General features: G+C 40.3%; 1 protein-coding gene across 5 annotated transcripts; it reads right to left on the bottom strand.

The window, feature by feature from the left end:
- Window positions 1–308: 308 nt before the first annotated feature.
- On the bottom strand, window positions 309–21,585 carry RNF14 (ring finger protein 14). Of its 5 annotated transcripts, XM_073010608.1 has the most exons (10): window positions 20,925–21,574; window positions 20,530–20,818; window positions 18,818–18,991; window positions 16,108–16,277; window positions 14,910–15,061; window positions 11,029–11,556; window positions 9,531–9,759; window positions 6,349–6,521; window positions 4,958–5,088; window positions 1,448–1,763 (listed from the first exon to the last, which is right to left on the bottom strand). In XM_073010608.1, exons 4-10 carry the CDS (start codon window positions 16,259–16,261, stop codon window positions 1,706–1,708), a joined length of 1,425 nt encoding a protein of 474 aa, XP_072866709.1. In that variant the 5' UTR covers window positions 16,262–16,277; window positions 18,818–18,991; window positions 20,530–20,818; window positions 20,925–21,574; the 3' UTR covers window positions 1,448–1,705. The 5 variants fall into 5 exon arrangements, with proteins under 5 accessions (XP_072866711.1, XP_072866710.1, XP_072866709.1 ...); XM_008014776.3 differs by having other exon boundaries at window positions 20,530–21,573; XM_073010610.1 differs by lacking the exons at window positions 14,910–15,061; window positions 20,530–20,818; window positions 20,925–21,574 and adding an exon at window positions 20,079–20,471 and having other exon boundaries at window positions 309–1,763.
- Window positions 21,586–22,705: the final 1,120 nt, after the last annotated feature.

The following is a 22,705-nucleotide window of genomic DNA, read 5'->3' on the forward strand; positions in this document are numbered from 1 at the left end:
TTTGATCACAGAAATCACTCTTCTCAGGTATATATTATAGAACAAATCATTTTAATTTCCATTTCTTATCTTTAATTTATTCTTTAAATTAACCTCAATTTTTACACAAAATGTCCTGAATCGAAGACCATGAAACTATCTGGTTTAAACAAAATATGGACCCTAAAACCTAAGCTCAGTCATAAGCCCAGGTAAAAGAGATGCTATTCTGTGACCTTTTTCTTCTTACTTTAAGAATATGTTATATGCCGAACAGTTTTAAAATGTGATTGGTTGCCTTGGTGACAGAACGAATAGCAGCAACTCTGTTCTAATTATAAGACGATTTTTAAATTTATTTTTATTTTAAGATTAAGCATCCTCTTTGACAATCCAAAAACATAGTCCTTGCTCACTCTGGACACACACACCTAAAACAGTTAAAAGTGATTCCTCAATTTTCAATGACGAAGTAGGAAAAAAAGAATATGTTCTCAAGCTGCAGTTCAATTTTTCTGTCCTCTTTTCCAAAAAAATGTTATTTTGCTACCAAGCCACCCACCAATGATAAGAAAAGACAATTTTTCAAAAAGCCAACAAAACCCGAAAAAAAGAACAGGTATCAATTCAAAATTATCACCCAGAACAATGCTGTTGCAAAAAAAAGAGTATGAAGCCAAATTCCCATAGCTTGTTAGAGAAGATCTTTAAAAACAATTCAGAAAGTTAGGACTGGAACTACCGTGGTATAGACAGGTTATACTGTCCCTATATGCATATACAGTGGTAAATGCAGATAATTCAAGAACATTCAGCTTGGGAATATATTAAGCTTTCTCCTATTCCAGCAGAGGAAATAAAAACATGTGTTCCTGGAATACTAAAATCGTCCTTACAAACAGAAGGTAGGGCAAAGGTAAAGAGAGAGAATGTGGAACAAAAGTAGTAAAGACAAGTCATTTTGAATCTAGGTTCTAACTCCTAGGAAAGTTGAATAGAACTTAAATTCTTCTGAGCCAGTATCACCAAATTCTAGATTTGGCCTGCAACCAGTGGATCATATACACCACTAATAAATATCAAGTGCCCCACAGTGTTTGTGGTATTAAAACATATATTTAAATTATTATAAATTTCCATTCTGAAAAGCAGATCAAAATGACACTGGACCATCCAGTCAGTTACAGAGTAAAGGGCTTCCTCCAAAAAGAACTGAGTTGGCAGAAATTTAGGTTGGTAGGAATGTGATTAACATGGAGTAAATGAGATCAGGTTCTCAGTATAATTTTCAAAAGGCTTCTACCCACTCCAGTTGTAAGGAATAGTAGTACTGAGGGAGCTCCAACAGAATGTCTTAGAGGGATGCTTCTCAGAGACAAAGGGTCTCTAAGTTTAACTCTTGACCCCTCTTCTCCTTACCTAAAGCTTGGGGAAGAAAATAAATATTTAATTTTTTACTATTCAGAGCTTTGGGCACATTATAATATTTAATATTCTGTAGTTTCATTTTCTGAACCTTTGGCTTATTTTTCTCAACTTACATTTAAAAATGTATGAATGCACCTTCTTCAGTAGTACCACATGAAAATATAAACTTTGTTCTTCCATATCTTCTACACAGGAAAAGTGAATGAGTAGTACCCTAAATATCCCGCAAAGTTACTTTGTGTACTTGACGAAAGATTAGGGAAAAACAATCCACTTCCATATCTTGAGCAGTAGTTAATTAGTCTTCAACCCCATCTTCCCAAATATCGTCGTCAACATCCACAGCATAAAACAGCCTGGAAGCATTAAAAAAGGTACATTTCTATACACTTGAATGAAACAATGTAAATTGCCTCTCCTTCACTGAAAAATATTTTCTGTACTCTTATGATAACATTTTTGTATATCTTTTCTTCTCCTTTAATCATTCCACTGAGGAGGGCTGAAATATGGGTCCCTTTGAACAATCTACCCTAAGTTGGTGAAGAACAGCCCGTTTGGGCTGGGCACGGTGGCTCACGCCTGTAATCCCAGCACTTTGGGAGGCCGAGACGGGCGGATCATGAGGTCAGGAGATCGAGACCATCCTGGCTAACACGGTGAAACCCTGACTCTACTAAAAATACAAAAAATTAGCCGGGTGCGGTGGCGGGTGCCTGTAGTCCCAGCTACATGGGAGGCTGAGGCAGGAGAATGGCGTGAACCCGGGAGGCGGAGCTTGCAGTAAGCCGAGATTGCGCCACTGCACTCCAGCCTGGGCAACAGAGCGAGACTCCATCTCAAAAAAATAAAAAATAAAAGAACGGCCCATTTAAGGTGGATGAGTGCCTGTCCAGCTCCATTCCCATCTGGCCTAGAAGATTTAATTGGCTGTCTTATAGCCTTAAGTCCCTTGGCCATAGGGGTCCCACTGAGGGCCTAGATGGAGGCGAGGCAGGTTAGCCACAACACTCCAGCAATGATATGGGACAAAATAAGTTTGACCATCAATGGTGCCTCTGGCAAATCTCAGTCAAAAGGGGGAAAATGAGAAATAAAAATGATACCCTAAGCCCACAACCAACTGAACAGACCCTCTCCTGGCCAAGGGAACCCCAAAGAAACCTTGAAAACAGTTCCCGGCCATGACGGGATGGGAGGCCAGACACACCTGGTCATACCCCCCCTCCTTCATTGACCACCATTAGGCTTTCTTTCCCTAAGGGTTCAAACCAACCCTCTGGGAAGACTTGCTCCACTGCTGATATCAACCAACCGCCTAACGCTGCCCCTCCCTTCTGCAGTTTTGGCACAAAAACCGACCAGCATTTCTTCCTGTCAATGGACCACTGACCATGGAGTGGTTCTAGCCAGTCTATGGAGGATGTGTACTGAGGTTTTCGTGTTCTCTGCTTCACCTTTTGATATCAGACCTCCCCCAGAGATCGTGCCATTTTTTGAACATGGGTCCCCTGAAGGGTAATGAAGCTCAACTGCACATGCAGCATATTTCTCCTTTCATAAATATTCATGACTCCTCCTATAGCTTACTGAATATGTGTATCTGTAGAGCATAAATCCCTATCTTGTAGAGCATAAATCCCTGTCTTCCTCTTCCCACCCTTAAAGTGTCTGTTTTCAGCTTCCGGCTGAAGGCTATGCTTCCCAACCTGTCAGAACAGCCACCTTGCTGGCTTCAACTCTTTATTAGAAATAAAGCTCTCCTTTCCAAATTAAAACAAACAAACAAAACAGTCCTGTTAGAATCCAGACAAACTCTCCAGGACCAAGGATAAACAATAATGGAGGATGGGTATCACAAAACTGATACTCAGCGTATACAATACATGGAATAAGCTAAGACTGGGGAAGTCAGGCAATTTAAACTGAACTCTTTGAAGACACCAGCGTATACAATACACGGAATAAGCTAAGACTGGGGAAGTCAGGCAATTTAAACTGAACTCTTTCAAGACACTATTATTACTATTACATGCTCATCACTCCATTCTATCTTCACAGTCCTTGCACCCTCCATTTATAGAATGTTTCATAGCTGTCAATTTGTCTTCCTTTCCTTATGTTATGTACAATTTATGCAATTTCCAACACTAGATTTCCAACAGTTCATGGCAGGGCTTGTTTCTTCAATTTCTCTTATAGTTTCACAATACCAATGTGTTTACTTAACAGACACCTCTTAACAAAGATCATCAACTGATGCTGAACGTGGAGAGCTCTTGGAGAACAAGATATTCACATTGTGCCAAGGAATCACCCCACAGATTACTTCCTAATAACAAAATGGAAAACTTGCCTTTACAATAATGCAAACTGTAGAACTGAGCACCACACTAATGAGGGACATCATGGACCTCTTGATGTGATCCAATACGGAATACACATCACTCCTCATGAAGTATCAGCATAAAAAATATTATTCTAAATCTAATCAAACTTCAGTCTAGACCTAACTTCCAGTTTATAGCAAATAAGATAGAGAAACTAGCTAAAGGACACCATGGACAAACAAAACTCTGGAAGGTAAGACGTTATATAAGACAACTGGCCTCGACTCTTCAAAAAGTGAATGTTCAGCAGGGTGCGGTGGCTCACGCTTATAATCCCAGCACTTTGGGAGGCCGAGACGGGCGGATCACAAGGTCAGGAGATCGAGATCATCCTAACATGGTGAAACCCCGTCTCTACTAAAAATACAAAAAACTTAGCCAGGCGTGGTAGCGGGTGCCTGTAGTCCCAGCTACTCGGGAGGCTAAGGCAGGAGAATGGCATGAACCTGGGTGGCGGAGCTTGCAGTGAGCCGAGATTGCACCACTGCACTCTAGCCTGGGCGACAGAGTGAGACTCCGTCTCAAAAAAAAAAAAAAAAAGTGAATGTTCACAAAACACACACACAAAAAGGTGGGCCAAAGCTTTTCTGCATTAAGAAACTAAAGAGATAGAACCAAATACAGTGACTGAACTTGTTTAGATTCTGGTTCAATCAAATAGCTTTAAAATGTATTTTCAGAAATAATTAGGAAGTTTCAAATGTTTGTTTACTAGATAACAGTATGCCACTATAATTAAATTTTTTTAAAGTACTGTCATGATGTAGAAGCATTTCCTTATCTTAGGAGAAACGTGGAAATATTTAGAGTTGAAGCATTATCATAACTCCAACTTCATGTAGTTCAGCAAAAATGTTAAGGGAACAAATATGGCAAAGTACTATCAATTGTTAATTTGGGTGGAAAGTATTCTACTATCCATAGTCCTATCCTTTCAAATTTTCTGTATGTTTGAAAACTTTCACTATAAAAACTTCCAGATAGTGTATATTCTCATTATAAAGCTCATTTTTGAGAAAATAATATAAAAATTCCTTTATGGGGGAAAACATGTAAGAGAATTCTCTAAATAAGTCCAAGTACTTAAACACTGGATATGTGGTCTGCAAATCAAGCACCAAAAATTGCTGGAGAGCCTAAGGAATTCTGTGTATACATACCGGTTAAAACATGGTGAAGCAGGGTCATTGAAATGTTTGTAAGGGTTTGCTCTAGAGAGAGAACCCATGCAAATCCAACAGAAATATTGCTTACAGCCAGTACATGTCATCTTGTTACATCCATCTAATTTCTGGTGGGAAGGATAGAAAGAGAAAAATATCAAGGCTGTAAAAGCAGAAGAGACATGCACATGCCAAAGTGATTCAGTACAACATTATCCTGGTCTTATCCTTTTTCTTATGCAGGGTTGAGATATCAATGTAACACACTGATGACTATGTAATTCTATTTTGCACTCTAACTAAAATACAGAAAATAGCTAGTGTTACTACAACTAGTTACTTGGCACAATCTCTTCTGATAAGCAGTAGATAAAAATCACACACATATAACTGGAACATGTAGATTAATATTAAAATGCTTGGATGTAACGTGTGGGTTTTTAATTTTTACATAAATCCAAGTAAATATTTGGTACCAAGTCCTCCACTCTGTCATAGGGCTAAGGTATGTCAAAAGTGATTATATGGCCAGGTGTGGTGGCTCATGCCTGTAATCCCAGCACTTTGGGAGGCCAAGGTGGGTGGGTCATTTGAGGTCAGGAGTTGGAGACCAGCCTGGCCAACATGGTAAAACCCCATCTCTACTAAAAATACAAACATTAGCCAGGTGTGGTGGCTGGCGCCTGTAATCCCAGCTACTCGGGAGGCTGAGGCATGAAAATTCCTTGAACCTGGGAGGCGGAGATTGCAGTTAGCCGAGATAGCACTACCACACTCCAGCCTGGGCAACAGAGAGAGACTCAGTATCAAAAAAACAAAAAAGTGATTATATATAGTGCCAGTTTCCTTAACTGGAGTATCACTACTATGTTCAGTTCAGACATAATAGATTAGAACAATAGAATCAAATGCAAAGATGTATTTTGATTGTAAAACATATTAAGATTTTTGTCAAGAAGCAATAGAGTTGTGTAATTATTTTGACTCAGATTAATTCCTGAGTGTATCTTAAACAGGTGTGCAGCATTCCAGGATAAATAGTTCTGAGAGGTCAGATTTGATTTTTTTTAATCACACAGATGAGGTAAGAAGTGACCATAGCTCTAGTATGCCCTCCTTACAACCCATTCAATTTTGAGATGGATACAATGTAAGAACAATGGTCACTGTAAGAAAGACACAAAGAAAAGACTTTGAAAAGGGAAGTCTACAAACATTTAAGGTCGATAACAAGATTTAGTAGTGAAATTTCCACCTTCCAAGTAAGGAAGGTGTAATAATACCAGCATGTGTTTTGTAAGTCATAAAATTGACTAATAAGGCTTCTCAAGGTAATCATAGCATGCTTGCAAGTCTGATGGCCTCCAAGTCTGTCCCAAATCATTTACCTCTATGGGAGTTCCACAACATGGGCAGCTCTTTGAGTTCTTCTCTAGCCACTCCTTACTTTCCATCTCTTCCAGTGCCTTCTGAATCACTCTCTTACCATACCTTTGATCCAAAAGTCTTTTATTAGCCTCATCTGCTTGCAGGTATTCATTTCGTAAGTCCATTAATTTCTCTAGAAAGTGAAATGGAAAATTAACTTTTATATAACTTTGTAATGCTAACTAAAAATCATTAAAAATGGCTATAATTTTTGACTATTCAATAATGTTATTCCTAGAACTTTATCATAAGGAAGTAATCCAAAGTCATATGCATGGAGATGCATATACCAGTGGCAAAAAAATTAAATTTTTAAGGAAATCATTATGTTTGAAAGAGCCATTTAATGTCGCAATATTCAATTATTAAAAACATAATTAGGTTCGCTACAACCCAAATAAAACACTCATCACAGAATCCAGAAAAAAAGTATATTTATGTTGCAACCCAGTAAAAATTATACATGCACAAATGATAATGAATGGAAAGGAATCCCCCAACTAGAAAAGATGTATCTGCTAAAAGTGGTAGAATAAGATAGGTTATTTTTTTCCTTTGTTTTGATTTCTTAATGTTGGTATGTTTATGCAACTAGAAGTATGCAGTTAAAGACTGACTTATCTAGAAGATACAAAGGTTGAAACAGACATTGATTTTTCCACTAAGTTGGCACCATTCACCGTTTGATAATGAAGAGGCCTACCAAATACAAAGGCACCTTTGGCTTAAGAGCAAAGACTACCTCTTCAATTCTGTGTTAAAAAAAAAAAAAAATTCAGTGAATAAAACTTACCACTCAAGTCTCACCCTGTACTATGCTTTGCTATAGGTGCTGAAAAGTTTTCCCTTGATACTCTTCAGTCTGGCTTCTACTGCTCTATCATTTAACTGAAATGGAACAGGTAACTAATCCCAAAGGCTTTACTTGCAGACAAGAGGCTTTTGTTCACAATTCTATTACTTAATTTTTCAACACAATTAAAGAGTTTTCCCAACAATGTTCTGTTTATCAGTTTACTTTCCTCACATTATTTGGAAGTCTATCTCCCTTTTAAAGCAAAAGACATCTTCTGATACAGAATCCTGTATCCTATCTCCACTCTTTGCTTTCACCTGTGAATTCTTCCTGTGTAGTGCATTCCCACGGCTCCATCACCTCTACTTCAATGTAGCAGTGAAGTAATATAAATCTCACCCCTCTAATCATTCAATGCATTTTTGTGTTCCTAGGCATCTTAAGGACAAAGGTTATACTGCTTTAGTCTTCTCAAAATAATAAAATTGTTGGTATTTCATATTTTATATAATACATACCTACAAAGAGAGGGAGAGATTCCTAATTTTACTAAATCCCTGAATGCTGTGAAACACCTGAAATGTACTGTCGACTTTTAATGAAAAGGTTACAGAAGTCTAAAGTAAAGGCTTATATTATACTTTGCTAACTTCTCCATCCCATTTGGCCTTACCTTCTACAAGATGCTGCCTGAGGCAACTGAAATTATCTACTCACTCTTTCCTCTCAGGATACTTTCTTGGAAATAATGACAGTCTGCTAACATTAGCAAGCAATAACTACAATAATAATAGCATTAATAATTACCATTTTTCTTTTTCCTTTTTTTTTCTTTTTGAGATAGGGTCCCATTCTGTCCCCCAGGCTGGAGTGCAGTTGTGCAATCTGGCTCACTGCAGCCTCTACCTCCCGGGGTCAAGCGATCCTCCAGCCTCAGCAACCTGAGTGGCTGAGACTACAGGTGTGCACCACCACATCCCATTAGTTTTTGTATTTTTTTGTAAACACGGGGTTTTGCCATGGTGTCAAACTCCTGGATTCAAGCAATCCACCTACCTTGGCCTCCCAAAGTGCTAAGATTACAGAGGTGAGCTACTATGCCCAACCCCATTCTGCATTTTACATGGATTGAGAAACATTTTACACTGTTTCTCAAACTATTTATGGTAAAGGCCTAGTTTTTTTCTCTAATATGTCAAGGATCAACACTTTTATAAGATATAATCAGGTTTGCTTGATTTAATTTTTTTAAAGGCAGAGTCTCACTATGTTGCCCAAACTAGTCTTAACCGAGGCTCAAAAGATTCTCCTGCTGTAGCCTTCTGAATAGCTACAACTACAAGTGTGCACCACCAGTCGGCTAACAATTTATTAGAAAAATGAAAAAAAGTCTAAATTTTTATTAGGTTTGACTGACATAAAATTCTGTGAAATCACTATAAAAGTTTCTAACCCTCTCAATTTCTATATCTCATTATAGACCACTGTAACAAATATAACAATTTTGAATAGCACAATATTAGTTCCCTTCATCCTTAGAATAACCCGGTGAAATTATTGTTGTCTGCTCGAGCTGCAATTTTGTGAAGTACCTGTTATCATTATCACTGTTAGTCTGAGAAAGACTAAGCCACCAAAGTCCAGTTAAATCGACATTAAGGGCCTGATTTATGATTCCTAATCTAGACTGGAAATGGCAAACATACTTCACTCCTGTGTCTACTTTATCAGAGGGTAGTTGTCCGAAGTGCCATGTTGAGGAAGTTTCTGAGGCCTCTCTGGGCTCAAGGAGAAAGCATTTGATAAATGGTCAAACACATGTGCCATGGAAACAAGAATGGCAGCTTAGATGCCCTGCATTTGCCATCCAGGATCTACATTATTCCATGTTCGTAGATAGAATTTGCCATGCCATTTCTTCTCCTGGAATGTTCCTCCCTGGTATCTGCATGGTTTTTCCTACCTCCTTCAAGTCTTTACTTAAACCATTTTGCTAGTGAGGCCTCCCCTGGTTTCCCTAACTAAAATCCCAAGTCCCCTCCCCTTCAGAACATTTCATATCCTGTCCTTGCTTTATTTCTCCTGCCTCTTCAGCACTTACCATCACCTAATATCCTTATTTTGTTTTCCTGTCTCCCCTAGTAGAATGTAAGTTCCATGAGGGCAGAGATTTTGTCTCTTCTGGTCACTACTACAGCCCCAGGGCCTGGGATAGTCACTGACACAGAAATATCGTCTAAAGGAATACTTCTAAGTTGAAGAATGAAGTCATAAGGCACTGGTAGGAAAGTGAAATGTGAGGGAGAGATTGGGGATAGAGGATTTGGGTTCACAGTTAAAACATACCTGCAGTCACCTTACATGGAGAGACCCCATGGTAGGTCAACCTGCACAAAGTACAGAAGGCAAAATTGCAGCTGGAGCAGATACCCATGGTGCAGCCAGGCTCCTGCATCACAGGCAGCTGGCAGCATGGCCGGGGGCAGTACACTACATCTGCCATCAGGTCCAAGGTGGACTGGAGGAGAAGGCGGTCATAACGGGCAAATAACTCTGCTTCCACTAGCTCTTTGACCTGGAGGGAAATACAAAACACCATAGGTTTGATGATTCCACAACCAGTTCTGAACCTGAGGAGATTCTTAGGATGCTAGTGTAAACCAGATGGGCACATAAATTAAAATCTCTCTTTCACTTTAAAATCAAACCAAGTATATTTTGACTCAGATGGCAATTATAGGGGTCTACATATTTGTTAAAACTAAGCAAAGTGTACAATTCATTTTATATTTTAGTTTTATTTCTTTAGAGATAGGGTCTTACTCTGTCGTCCAGACTGGAGTGCAGTGGTGTAATCACAGCTCACTGAAGCCTTGAACTCCTGGGCTCAAGTGATTCTCCGCCTCAGCTTCCCTAGTAGCTAGGACAACAGGCACTTGCTATCGTGCCTGACTGATTTTTTTTTTTTCAGACATAGAGTCATGCTATTTTGCACAGGCTGGTTTTAAACCCCTAGCCTCAAGTGATCCTCATATCTTGGCCTCCCAAAGTGCTGGGATTATAGGTATAAGCTACCATGCTAGCCTTGTATGCTTTAAATGTGTAGCTTATTTTAAGTAAAATTATGCTTTAATAAGAAAACAAAAAAAAGGCTGGGCGCAGTGGCTCACACTTGTAATTCCAACACTTTGGGAGACCGAAGTGGGAGGATCACTTGAGGTCAGGAGTTCAAGACCAGCCTGCCCAATATGGTGAAACCCTGTCTCTACTAAAAATACAAAAAAAATTAACCATTCCAGCTACTTGGGAGGCGGAGGCAGGAAATCACTTGAACCCAGGAGGCAGAGGCTGCCGTGAGCTGAGATCGTGCCCCTGCACTCCAGCCTGGGTGACACAGCAAGACTCCGTCTCAAACAAAACAACAACAACAACAACAACAACAACAACAACAACAACAAAACCTAAGTAGGCTGTACTTATGCTGAAGTCTGTAAAAGTTAGTTAATCATTCCAAGAGATATCCCCTTCAGATCCCAACCTCACACAAGGATAAGCTAGTGATTCCCCAAGGTTTATGGGATCCTAGCAGATATACAAAGTAAATTATCACAATTACTTAATAACTAACACTCATCCTTGCCCATTGCAAGGCCAAAGGAAGCATTCCATTTGCTTAAGCAGTAGACTAAGACCATAGCATTCTTAATGGATACAGCAAAACAACTTGTGGGCTGGCTCCAAGGCCTCAGACTGCCCCATGAGCCCTATCAAGGAAGTTCTTGAGATGATATCTTCATTTATGGAAGAGAATTAGGAGGCAACCATCAGCAGGGTAAACAGTTACCTGACCAGGAGTGGCCACCGAAGGGCACTTTGGTTCTGGACAGTTGAGGCATTGAACCTGGCCATCTCTGATCTGGATTTCAAAGTAGTCCTTCAGACAGGCTTTGCAGTACACATGCCTGCACTCCAAGAAGTACATGCATTCACTACCCAGCTTCTCACAGAAACAGATATTGCACAGGAACAATTTACTATTAAAGCATTTTATCTGCTGAGCTTGATCAAAGTCCAAGATTTCCTGGATCAGATTTGACAATGATTCCACATCCTGCACAGCTCTCTCATCCACAATTTCCTCTTGGTCTACATCAGATCCAGCAGCTCCTCCAAAATCTAGCTCTGTGTTGGGAGAGGCTTGAGCTGTCCTTCTCTGCACTTTTTTCTGAGAACCAATCTTGAGCTCAAAAGGAGAGACAATATTCAAGTATGCTAGGGTCTCTTCCTTAAGAAATTGCATCCAGGCAAACAGGACCACACTGCCACGGTGTTCTTCCCATAGGTTGTCTAAGTGCTTGCATAGAGCAGATAGCTAGGAGAAAACACATGAAGATGTTGGTGAGTTTGGAAAAATGATGCTGCTGCCAACTCCTAGTTTCCTGAGAAATCTTTTCCACTTGCAAGTTAGGGCCTTATTCTAACACTATTTTTTACTGTTGTGATACACTGTGCTACAAAACAGTATAAACATTCTTACTGGAGCACTTCTTAAACTATTCAGCAACATGAGCCAAAGTAGAACACAAAGTCAGAAGCAAGAAGTACCATGAAAACAAGAGAAATAGCAAGATTCCACAAGGTAGAGAAATAGCTGCACATTTTAGCCACTGAAATGGAAGACTTTTTTCTGTTCTTTAATCTTTTAGTACTGCCATATATCTCATGTAGGAGAAAGAGATCTAGTTCTAAAACTAAACTATTTTTCTTCCTTTAGGAGTCCTAGCCCTGTTGGTATCCTAGAATAATGGTTGGAAAAAGAATTGTTTAAAAATACTACTCAAGTTTTAAAATTAATTCTTTCAGTTTTATCAAAATGTCAACTCATCTGAAACAATCACTCACAGAATTCAACCTCAGAGTCCTTGTTCAGATTTACAAGCTGCTTTTAACTAAGCAATCTGGGCTTATATCAGATCCTGGTTAATGGAGGGAAGTTGACTGACATTGACCCTAGTCCTAATCACAAGCCCTCAGCAAGGTTTGGCAGCCATAGAGAAAGCTTACACTTCCTAAGCTAAGCAACCAAAGTTAAATTATTTGGAATTTTCCTCTTTAAAAATGGTCTGTTCAATTTGAAAGGCAAATGTAAGACGATTTTCCATTAGAAATATAAAATATTTGTAACTAGAGCACAGGAATTATAAGCAGCTTTTCTTTTTTAGGTAAACATCCAAAAATAGGCCTTCCAGATGGCAAACAAATTTTGTAAATTTAAATGACAAATGAAAAGGGATCAGATTTTCTGTTTCTTATGCTCTGTGTAGTGCCACTGACTAAACCCTGCACAGGTACTACCTTAAATACTTATTGATGAGTTAAGATTGAACAACTAATAATTTTTCACATTTACATAAATATCCTTATAAATCAACCATGCTTTTGAGAAATCTGCTAAAATCCGTAAAATGTGATAAATACTAAAAGGGAAGCTCTGAGTGCTGTGTGAGCTACCAAGTCCTATGAAGAAGCCATTCTCCAATCTCTTTTCTTCTCCAGTCCCTTCCCAAGAGAGGCAGCTGGGGCCGGGCGTGGTGGCTCATGCCTGTAATCCCAGAACTCTGGGAGGCCAAGGCGGGTGGATCACCTGAGGTCAGGGGTTCATAACCAGCTTAGCCAACGTGGTGAAACCGTCTCTACTAAAAAATACAAAAAATTAGCAGGGTGTGGTGGTGGGCGCCTGTATTCCCAGCTACTTGGGAGGCTGACGCAGGACAACCACTTGAACCCACTAGGCAGAGGTTGCAGTGAGCTGAGATTGCGCCCCTGTGTTCCAGCCTGGGCGACAGAGCAAGACTCCATCTCAGAAAAAAAAACAAAAAAAAAGAGAGAGACAGAGACAGAGAGAAAGGCAGCTGGAATGCATGTAAATGGAAGGGGGATGGGAATTCAGGGAAAAGAGCAAGAGACTGTGTAAGTATATTGGGGGAGGAATAAGGAATAAGGTTTTAGAAAACTAAAACCACTTCTGTCTATCCACCCCAATTCAGGGAATGACAGCTCTATGTGTCAAATTCAGTATTAACAGGTGAGAGTCATAATGCCAAGGAATCAGGGTACACCAACAAACAAGAACTGAACCAAGAAGGAATGTAAGAGACTAATTAAAATGTTAATTATATGCATAAACATTTATTTGATAAAGAACTCTGTAATTTTAGCTGCAACACATAACAACTCTCTTCCCCAGCACACACCCCCACCCCCAAATCCAGCATTAAGTAGACGCTGGTTAGCTGGAATCTGAAACCGCAACCACACATCCAGTTAATCTGTCCCTGTTTTGTTTTGTGCGTGTGTGCGTGTATGTGTGTGCATGCACGCACATGCATGGATGTAAAGTATGAAAAGCTCTCTGCTGAAATAGGACTATGAAGATCTAAATAATTCAGCCAACTATCAGTGGCCTAAATGCCAAACAGTCTTGATATTCCTGAACAAATCAACTGTCTTGCAACCGTTGCCTCTGGCACAGATATTAGAATGTAAAGTAATACGCCTTTTTATTCTACCTATATTATCCTTTTTAAGGTTTAATTTTGCTTTTAAGCCATAAGCTCAAGTTTGCAAAAGTACTCTCAATTAAAAGATTAGATTGGTGGATGGGGGAATGAAAACTGTATGATCCAAAGATAAAAACTAATGAGCTATTGCTTGAGGTCAGCAATTCTGACAGCTTTTGTCTTTTTTCTTTTCTGAGACAGGGTCTCTCTCTGTCACCCAGGTTGGAGTGCAGTGGGTCAATCTCAGCTCACTGCAATCTTTGCCACCCAGGCTCAAGTGATCCTCCCACCTCAGCCTCCCAAGTAGCTGGGACTACAGGGATGCACCACCACACTTGGCTAATTTTTGTATTTTTTGTAGAAATTGGGTTTCGCCATGTTGCACAGGCTGAGCTTTTGTCTTAATACGCATCAGTCTATCAATCTTCATTATGACTTCTAGAAAAGCAGCTGCTACTGATTCATTATCTATCCTATAATGCTTTCTATTATTTATATTTAGCTTCAAGTCATACTTATTTCTCAATCAAGAGTTGAGGTTGTTACTAGAAAAGTATATATAACCCAGAGAAAATGAGGCTCTTAACATAAGGCCTTAAGCTTTACTGAGGTATCTACAGGAACTATACACATTTCTACTTGTATGTATTTATGTCTGTGTGATACCAGTTGACTGTTATTTGTTATTAATACAGATTTTACAAAGAAAATCAGTTATTGTATTTACTCAGAAAATTTGCTTATTATAACTACATTAGCTCAATTTTTAGTCCTAATTACAATGGAATCTTTCATTTAAGGAATGGATAAGAAACTGAGAAAAAAGTAGTATCAATATCTAAGGAAAATGAGGAAAACCTCATAGTCTCCATTATAATACAGATTAAACAGGAAAATAGCAAAACAAGAAAAGAAATAATATACTTGCTTAAAAATTACTCCTACTACAATTCATGATTGTTTCAATTACTGCCATTCCTTTTTAAAACACCAAACATTTTCAATTTATTAACATCAGGATTCACCAAGGCAAGGGAAAAAAATTACAAAACCAAAGCCATTTGTTTTTCATGCACTGAATTCAAGATCATTAAGATAGTCTTCAATTAAAGATGATTTTTAAGTTTCTAAAAATGGATAGGAAAAATTAAGTTTCAAGTCTAACCTGAGTTGGTGACAGCCATTTGCCACTAAGTGTGAATGAAGGTGGGGAAGAGGATGGATAATCTGGTGGCAGTTCAAAGTTCAGCACAAGTGGAGGCAGAAAGCAAATGGTGTATTCAAAGCCACTATTCTGGAGACACTCATTTGAATTGCCTGAACCAAAAACAAAGATTAGAAAGGATCAGTTGGTCAACACTTGAGTGTCCATTACTGTTGAGCAGTGCTCAAGAAAGACTTAATGCTTTAGTTGAGGGAAAAACCCTCCCCCAAAGCACTTTCTATTTCCTAATTTTAACTTGGTAGCCACCACCTTAAAAAAAATCTTGTAAGCCCTTGAAAAATCTACTCAGCACCATGAAATGTATAATGAAAATACTACAACTTATTCTTGTATACAATTCTGGGTACAATTCCTAACACTAATGACCAAGGAACACACAATGTTTGATTTGTTGTGGTTTGGTTTACAGTAGATGATTAAAGGCATGATCTAGAGAAAGGATGTTCATTTCCATTAAACAACATGACCTACTTAGACCAGCATGTCCCAACTATCCATGAATCAGTTGGGAAAATTTGTGCCAACACAATGATCTCAGGTTTGAGGATATGATATAGCATACAACACTCTCACAACCAAAGCTGCATTTAAATTACCACACTTACGTTCCTTACTCAATCCCTTTATAGTAGAAACATTTTGAGAAAGTGTGCATCAAGGTCTTCTGTAAATGTCTGTATCAAAACAAGCAGTTTTGTTTTTTCTGAAGCAAAAGGTCACAGTAACAGCATGTGTCATATGTTTATAGCAGTTGAAATGATTCTGGAAACCAAATAGTATTAGCAACCACCACTGTACTTGAAAATTTCTATGTGTTTTCACATACATTAATTTTCTCTTTGATTATCACTATGTAAGAGCCAATGACTCATGGCTGATAAACTGCTAGTCAGCAGACTAGGATATATGAAATACGCAGGATAATATCCCTCTTCAGTGATCAAAAAGGTAGAATCAAATTGAAAACTGTTTGCCCCTCATTGCAATTTTCATTTAAAACAGAAACATGCATTAAATCTGTAATACTACCACCTATCACTAATGCCTATAAACACGAAATGACAAATAGTTTAAGGTACACTAAGAAATAAAGAATAATATTTAGAAAAATCTGTTTAAGAAAATATTATTAACTAACCGCTCACAAATATCTTGAAATTCTGTGGCAAATCCAAATAGATCCTGGTTTCTCCACCTTGGACAGACTCTGCTTTTCTAAATTCATCTCCATCGTAAATACTTGCCAGGGCCAGCAACTCATCCTCCTGAGCTTCTCGGTCTTCTGACGACATTTAATTTTCTGAGGACCTGAAAACATTAAAATCAGTTAAGAACAGAAAATGCACAGAGGGTGGCCAGGTACAGTGGCTCACGCCTGTAATCCCAACACTTTGGGAGGCCAAGGCGGGCAGATCACCTGAGGTCAGGAGTTCGAGACTAGCCTGGCCAATGGGGCGACCCCCCACCTCTACTAAAAATACAAAACTTAGCCGGGCATGGTGGCAGTTGCCTGTAATCCCAGCTGCTTGGGAGGCTGAGGCAGGAGAATGGCTTGAACTGGGAGGTGGAGACTGCAGTGAGCCAACATAGCACCACTGTATTCCAGCCTGGGTGACAAGAGTGAAACTCCGTCTCAAAAAAAGAAAAGAAAATGCACAGAGGTGGGAAAAGTTTAATGGCACTTTAAAAAAAGTTCCTCACCAATAACTGCAAAGAATTACTCGATATTCTCACTTTTCTCCCAATGACAGCCATATCTGGCATTCCATTCGTTTTGTAATATTAACAGTCTTTTTCAAAAAGGATGGTTGTGGTACTTCTAATTTCTGACCTTACCAGTTAGATATTTTATGATTGAATTAGAGGGAAGAAAGCAGAATTTGAAAATTTTCTTTGAAAAGGACAAATCACAAATTTACTTTGACTTGTCCACTGAATCTAGCAAAGTGCCTGGCTCGCAAAAGTAGTCAAAGTGTATTACACTGCTTTCTTAAAATAAGTTAATTTGCCAGCTGCAGTGGCTCACGCCTGTAATCCCAACACTTTGGTAGGCCGAGGCAGGCAAATCACCCCTGGGAGGTCAAGGCTGCAGTGAGCCATGATAGCACCACTATACTCCAGCCTGGGTGACAAAGTGAGACCCTGTCTCAAAAAAAAAAAAAAAAAAAAAATCTCCAAGTAGCACCAAAAGTCCTGGGACAGGAGGGGGGTTGGAGGCAAAATTGCTTCCAGTTGAGAAAACTGTGTTTGAGGATGTTACAGGCATAGATACTATACAAGAAAATTAGATAACTGAGCAAGCAGCAAAACAATATTAAATTTTTGAAATAATAGATTTTGTCAAATCCAAGCAGTCATCAATTTTAAGATTTACCATTATGACTTAAGAATATTTAAAAGATAATAATTTTAAGAAAGATTTACCATTATTTTAGGTAATACTAAGAATTTAGCTACAAGGCCCAGGCACAGTGGCTCAAGCGTTTAATCCCAGCACTTTGGGAGAGCAAGGCAGGCAGATCACTTGAGGCCAGAAGTTCAAGACTAGCCTGGCCAACACAGCAAAACTCCATCTCTACTAAAAATATAAAAATTAGCTGGGCGTGGTGGTGCACGCATTCCCAGCCACTTGGTAGCTGAGGCACGAGAACTGAGAATCACTAGAACTCAGCAGGCGGAGGCTGCAGTGAGCTGAGACTGCGCCACTGCATTCCAGCCTGGGTGACAGAGACAGGAAGGAAGAAAGGAAGGAAGGAAGGAAGGAAGGGAGAGAGGGAGGGAGGGAGGGAGGGAGGGAGGGAGGGAGGGAAGAAAGAAAAAGAAAGAGAAAGAAAGAAAGAAATTAGCTACTATTAAAGTATGAACTGGCTGGGTGTGGAGGTTCATGCCTGTAATCCCAGCACTTTGGGAGGCCAAGGCAGGAGGATCGCTTGAGGCCAGCAGTTTGAGATCAGCCATGGCAACATACAAGATCCTGTCTCTATAAAAAATTACCCAGGTATGGTGGTATGGGCTTGTAGTCCCAGCTACTTAGGAGACTGTGGCAGGAGGATCGCTTGAGCCTTGGATGCTGAGGCTGCAGTGAGCCATGTCTGCATCACTGCACTCCAACCTGGGTGACAGAGCAAGACCTTGTCTCAAAAAATAAAGTATGGGGGCCGGGCGCGGTGGCTCAAGCCTATAATCCCACCACTTTGGGAGGCCAAGACGGGTGGATCACGAGGTCAGGAGATCGAGACCATCCTGGTTAACATGGTGAAACCCCGTTTCTACTAAAAACACAAAAAAAACTAGCCGGGCGAGGTGGCGGGCGCCTGTAGTCCCAGCTACTCGGGAGGCTGAGGCAGGAGAATGGCGTGAACCTGGGAGGCGGAGCTTGTAGTGAGCTGAGATCCGGCCACTGCACTCCAGCCTGGGCTACAGAGTGAGACTCTGTCTCAAAAAATAAATAAATAAATAAATAAAAATAAATAAAGTATGAATCAATGTTTTTTTAAAATAGCGTCAACTGAAAGATACAGCAAGTTCAGATAATTTAAATGTGGAAAAAATAAGCAATGAGAATTTACAAAAATCATTTTAATAAAACAAAACTACCATTCTGTCAATTAAAATACTGAACAACAATTGCATTTGCAAATATCCTCCCTCACAACTAAAATATTTTTAATTAAAATGTACATAATTAAAAAGTTAGGATTTTTTTACATTCTAAAAGGTCATATTGTGAAATTTAAAATGATTTCATTTCAAAAAACACTTTTTCTAGGAGACGTTAGTTCATGGCTCTGCTTAAGTTGCCTCCCTAAAAGACACAATTACATGTTCTACTTGAGGTCAGTTAGTACCTGTTAATAACAATCAGAAGAAAAGGATATTAACACCACAGCCTGTATTTCAGCTCAGAGTGGAGTTCGTGCAAATCCCATTTATTCTCCAACTGGTGGAGCTGAGACTGCTGAAGCTGGATAAGAGGCCAAGATGTGGAACTCATACTACATATACTATGAAAATCCTGCCATCTGCAGAAAAGAAATACAAAAGATGGTGTTAGGACCCTCTCCAAATTAAAATTCTGAATTTCCATGATCACCACTTAAGTCAAACATATCCTAACATACAGCCAATCCTAATCTACAGGTGCATGTTACTCTCCTAGGGCAGACTGACTGAGCCATGTGGTTAAAGGAGTATTTGCATGTGCCCAGCAATGACTGAGGACTTTTTATCTGTCTGCCCTCAGCCATGGGAGGAGGTAAGGAGGAACACCAAGGTCATATGAGAGGACAGGACACCATGCCCCATAACAAACAGCCTCTTCAGTTTGTTTCTTGTTTTGTTTTTTCTCCTTTCCTCTTCTGCTTTTTGTATTCCTTCATTTGCCATCCCCCTCCAGTTTTTCCTCTCTTGTTCATGAATTAATACCACCAGTGGCACTCATGGTTAATTTTGATAACAGAAAAATACTTAAACAAAACAAGAATACACAAACAGAAACTTTTAAGTTTTATTCTAAATGCTTTAGAGCTAGGCTTCTTCACTGGGGTGAGGGGAAAAGGGAGTATGGTCTCAGATGGGTTATGGAGAATCCTATCAACACCCTAAAATTATATGCAAAAATACCATATACAAAACCATAATTAAAAAGTTACAGATTCTCGGATGTGTAACTCCCAAATGAGATTCAGAATCAATTTACATTTATTGAGCACCTACTACGTACAGTATTAGGTCCTTTCACATTGTCTTATTTAATCTTAAACAATTTTACTAGGTGGGAATATATGCTGCTAATTAAGCTTTTTGTTTCTTCCTGTTAAAACATTTGCAAATGGGATGAGATATTCATTTATGCAGTTTATGGTTTTAGGTTAGTGTTCTCCATCTGACTGCACATTAGAATCTTCTAAGGAGCTGTTTTTTAAAATCTCAATACCCAGGCCACACCCAGAACAATTAATTCAGGACTCAGTAGTTGTCCAAGTTCTCCAGGTGATTCCAATATGCAGTCAGGGCTAGCAACTTCTACTACAAGCAGTGTTTCAACAGTTCCTCATGACCTACCCTACTAGATTTCAGCTTGTGAAGCTGTCACTTGGAATCCAGTACCTCAATTCTGGTTGCTACCCCCATTTCCTTCTCATTCTATCCATTTGGTCTTCGGGTGTCCTGTCTGGGTTCAGCTCGCCACCCGGCGTGCGGAGTCGTTTGGGCGACTACCCCAAAACGGGGGCAAGTCCAAGGCTAGCTATCCGCCCCAGCGCTGGGATCAGAGGGCGCTATGCGGGCGTGTGAGCTGCTGGCCAGCCTGGGGCCTCCCAAAGAAGCAGGGCCCACACCTTCCTCTTCCTCCTCAGGAGCGTCCGGAAGGGAGTCCCGGCCAGCTGGGCTGCGGACGCCCAGTCCCGGGTTTGAGCGACTGAGGCCCACTGTACAGTCCTGGCCCGGTCCCCTTTTCTGCCTCGCGCGCCCAGAGAGCTGTCCCCACCGTACCTTCCGGCCACCCGGCAGTGCCAAGCTCCAAAGTTCCGCCCTCCGCCCTTGCCCGGGGCCCACTCACCGCCGCCAGCCGACCAGGCCTAGAAATTCCCTGCTCAACCGGCGCACCGCCTCTTCCGTTCTCGGGAGCTGTCAGCTGAGCCAGGCGGATCCCGCTGGTGGGGCAGCCGGCGTAGAGAGGACTCTGCGCAGCCGCCGTGGTCGCCCGTGTCTCTCGGGCGCCTCCCGCAGGCCCAAGGCGGCGCTGCCAGCGCGACCACCGTCACTCCCACCACTGCGAGCCCAGTGCTCACAGGAGGCTGTTTTCAGTAGTTCTGATGGGGCCCGAGAATTCCAATTTTTACCAATCCCTAGAGGTGATCATGAGGCAGTGGTCTACCTGGGGCAGAGACTCTCACAACAATCCCAGACCTGCTTCTCTAAGTGGACTAAGCAAGCCTGCTTCCTCCCGTTTACCTTCTCAGAAATGCTGCCCCTCTTTCTGGAACTCCACTGCAGAAGCACGCATTCATCGCTCATGTTATAACTGGAACACTGACCGCGTTTATCGAGCAGTTAGGATGCTTCAAGCACTGTGATAAATGCTCTACGTAAATTTTCTATCTTCACTGTAACCTTATGATTTAGCTACCATTTGTTATTCTCACTTTACAAATAAGGAAATTGAGACTTAGGTGCAAGAACTTACAAAGGGTCACATGATTATCGTCAGGCTAAGCAGAAATTAAAATTATATGCTTCCTACCTCACACCATATGCAAAAATTAACTAAATATGGATTAACGACCTAAATGTAAGAACTAAAACTATAAAATCTTTAGAAGGCCGGGCGCAGTGGCTCACGCCTGTAACCCCAGCACTTTGGGAGGCCGAGGAGGGTGGATCACGAGGTCAGGTGATAGAGACCAGCCTGACCAACATGGTGAAGCCCCGTCTCTACCAAAAATACAAAAGATTAGCAGGGCGTGGTGGTGGGTGCCTGTAGTCCCAGCTACTCGGGAGGCTGAGGCATGAACCCGGGAGGCGGAGCTTGCAGTGAACCGAGATTGCGCCACTGCACTCCAGCCTGGGCAACAGAGCGAGACTCCCTCTCAAAAAAAAAAAAAAAAACCAAAAAACCCTTAGAAGAAAATGTAGGAGTAAATCTTTGTGAACTTGAATTAGGTAATAGTTTCTTAGATATGAAACTAAAGGCACAAGCAACAAAGGAAAAAAACACATAAATTGCATTCACCAAAGCTAAAAACTTTTGTACTTCAAAATGTCAGAGGCGTTCGAACCAGAGCAACTTCATCTTGAGTAGGGGCTGGGTAAAATAAGGCTGAGCAACCTACTGGGCTACATTCCCAGACAGTTAGGCATTCCAAGTCACAGGATGAGATAGGAGATTGGCACAAGATACAGGTTATAAAGATCTTACTGATAAAACAGCTTGCAGTAAAGAAGTGGGCTAAAACCCACCAAAACCAAGATGGCCACGAGAGTGAACTCTGGTTGTCCTCACTGCTACACTCCCACCAGCACCATGACAGTTTACGAATGCCATGGCAATGTCAGTAAGTTACCCTATATCGTCTAAAAAGTGGAGGCATGAATAATCCACCACTTGTTTAGCATATCATGAAGAAGTAACCATAAAAATGGGCAACCAGCAGCCCTTGGCGCTGCTCTGTCTATGGGGTAGCCATTCTTTCATTCCTTTACTTTCTTCATAAATTTGCTTTCACTTTACGGACTCGCCCTGAATTCTTTCTTGTGTGAGATCTAAGAACCCTCTCTTGGGGTCTGGATTGGGACCTCTTTCCTGTAACAAAAGGACACTATCAAGAAAATGAAAAGACAACCCACATAATAGAATAAAATATTTGCAAATCGTATATATCTGACAAAGGTCTACTTATCCAAAATATATAAATAACTCCTGCAACTCAATAACAAAAAGACAATTTTTCAAATAGGCAAAGGATCTGAATAGATTATTCTCCAGAGAAAATATGCAAATAATCAGTAAGCACATAAGAAGATGGTCAACATCATTAGTCATCAGGAAAATGCAAATGAAAACCACTATGAGAAACAACTTTACACCAACTAGGATGGCTATTTTAAAAAGACAGATAATAGCAAGTATTGATGAAGATGTGGAGAAATTGGAACCTTCATTTACTGCTGATGGGACCGTAAAATGGTGCAGCCATTTTGGAAAACAGTTTTTCAGGTTCTCAAAAAGTTAAACA

Source organism: Chlorocebus sabaeus, chromosome 23 (assembly GCF_047675955.1).
Source record: "Chlorocebus sabaeus isolate Y175 chromosome 23, mChlSab1.0.hap1, whole genome shotgun sequence".
In the NCBI taxonomy this organism is placed as follows: Eukaryota; Metazoa; Chordata; class Mammalia; order Primates; family Cercopithecidae; genus Chlorocebus; species Chlorocebus sabaeus.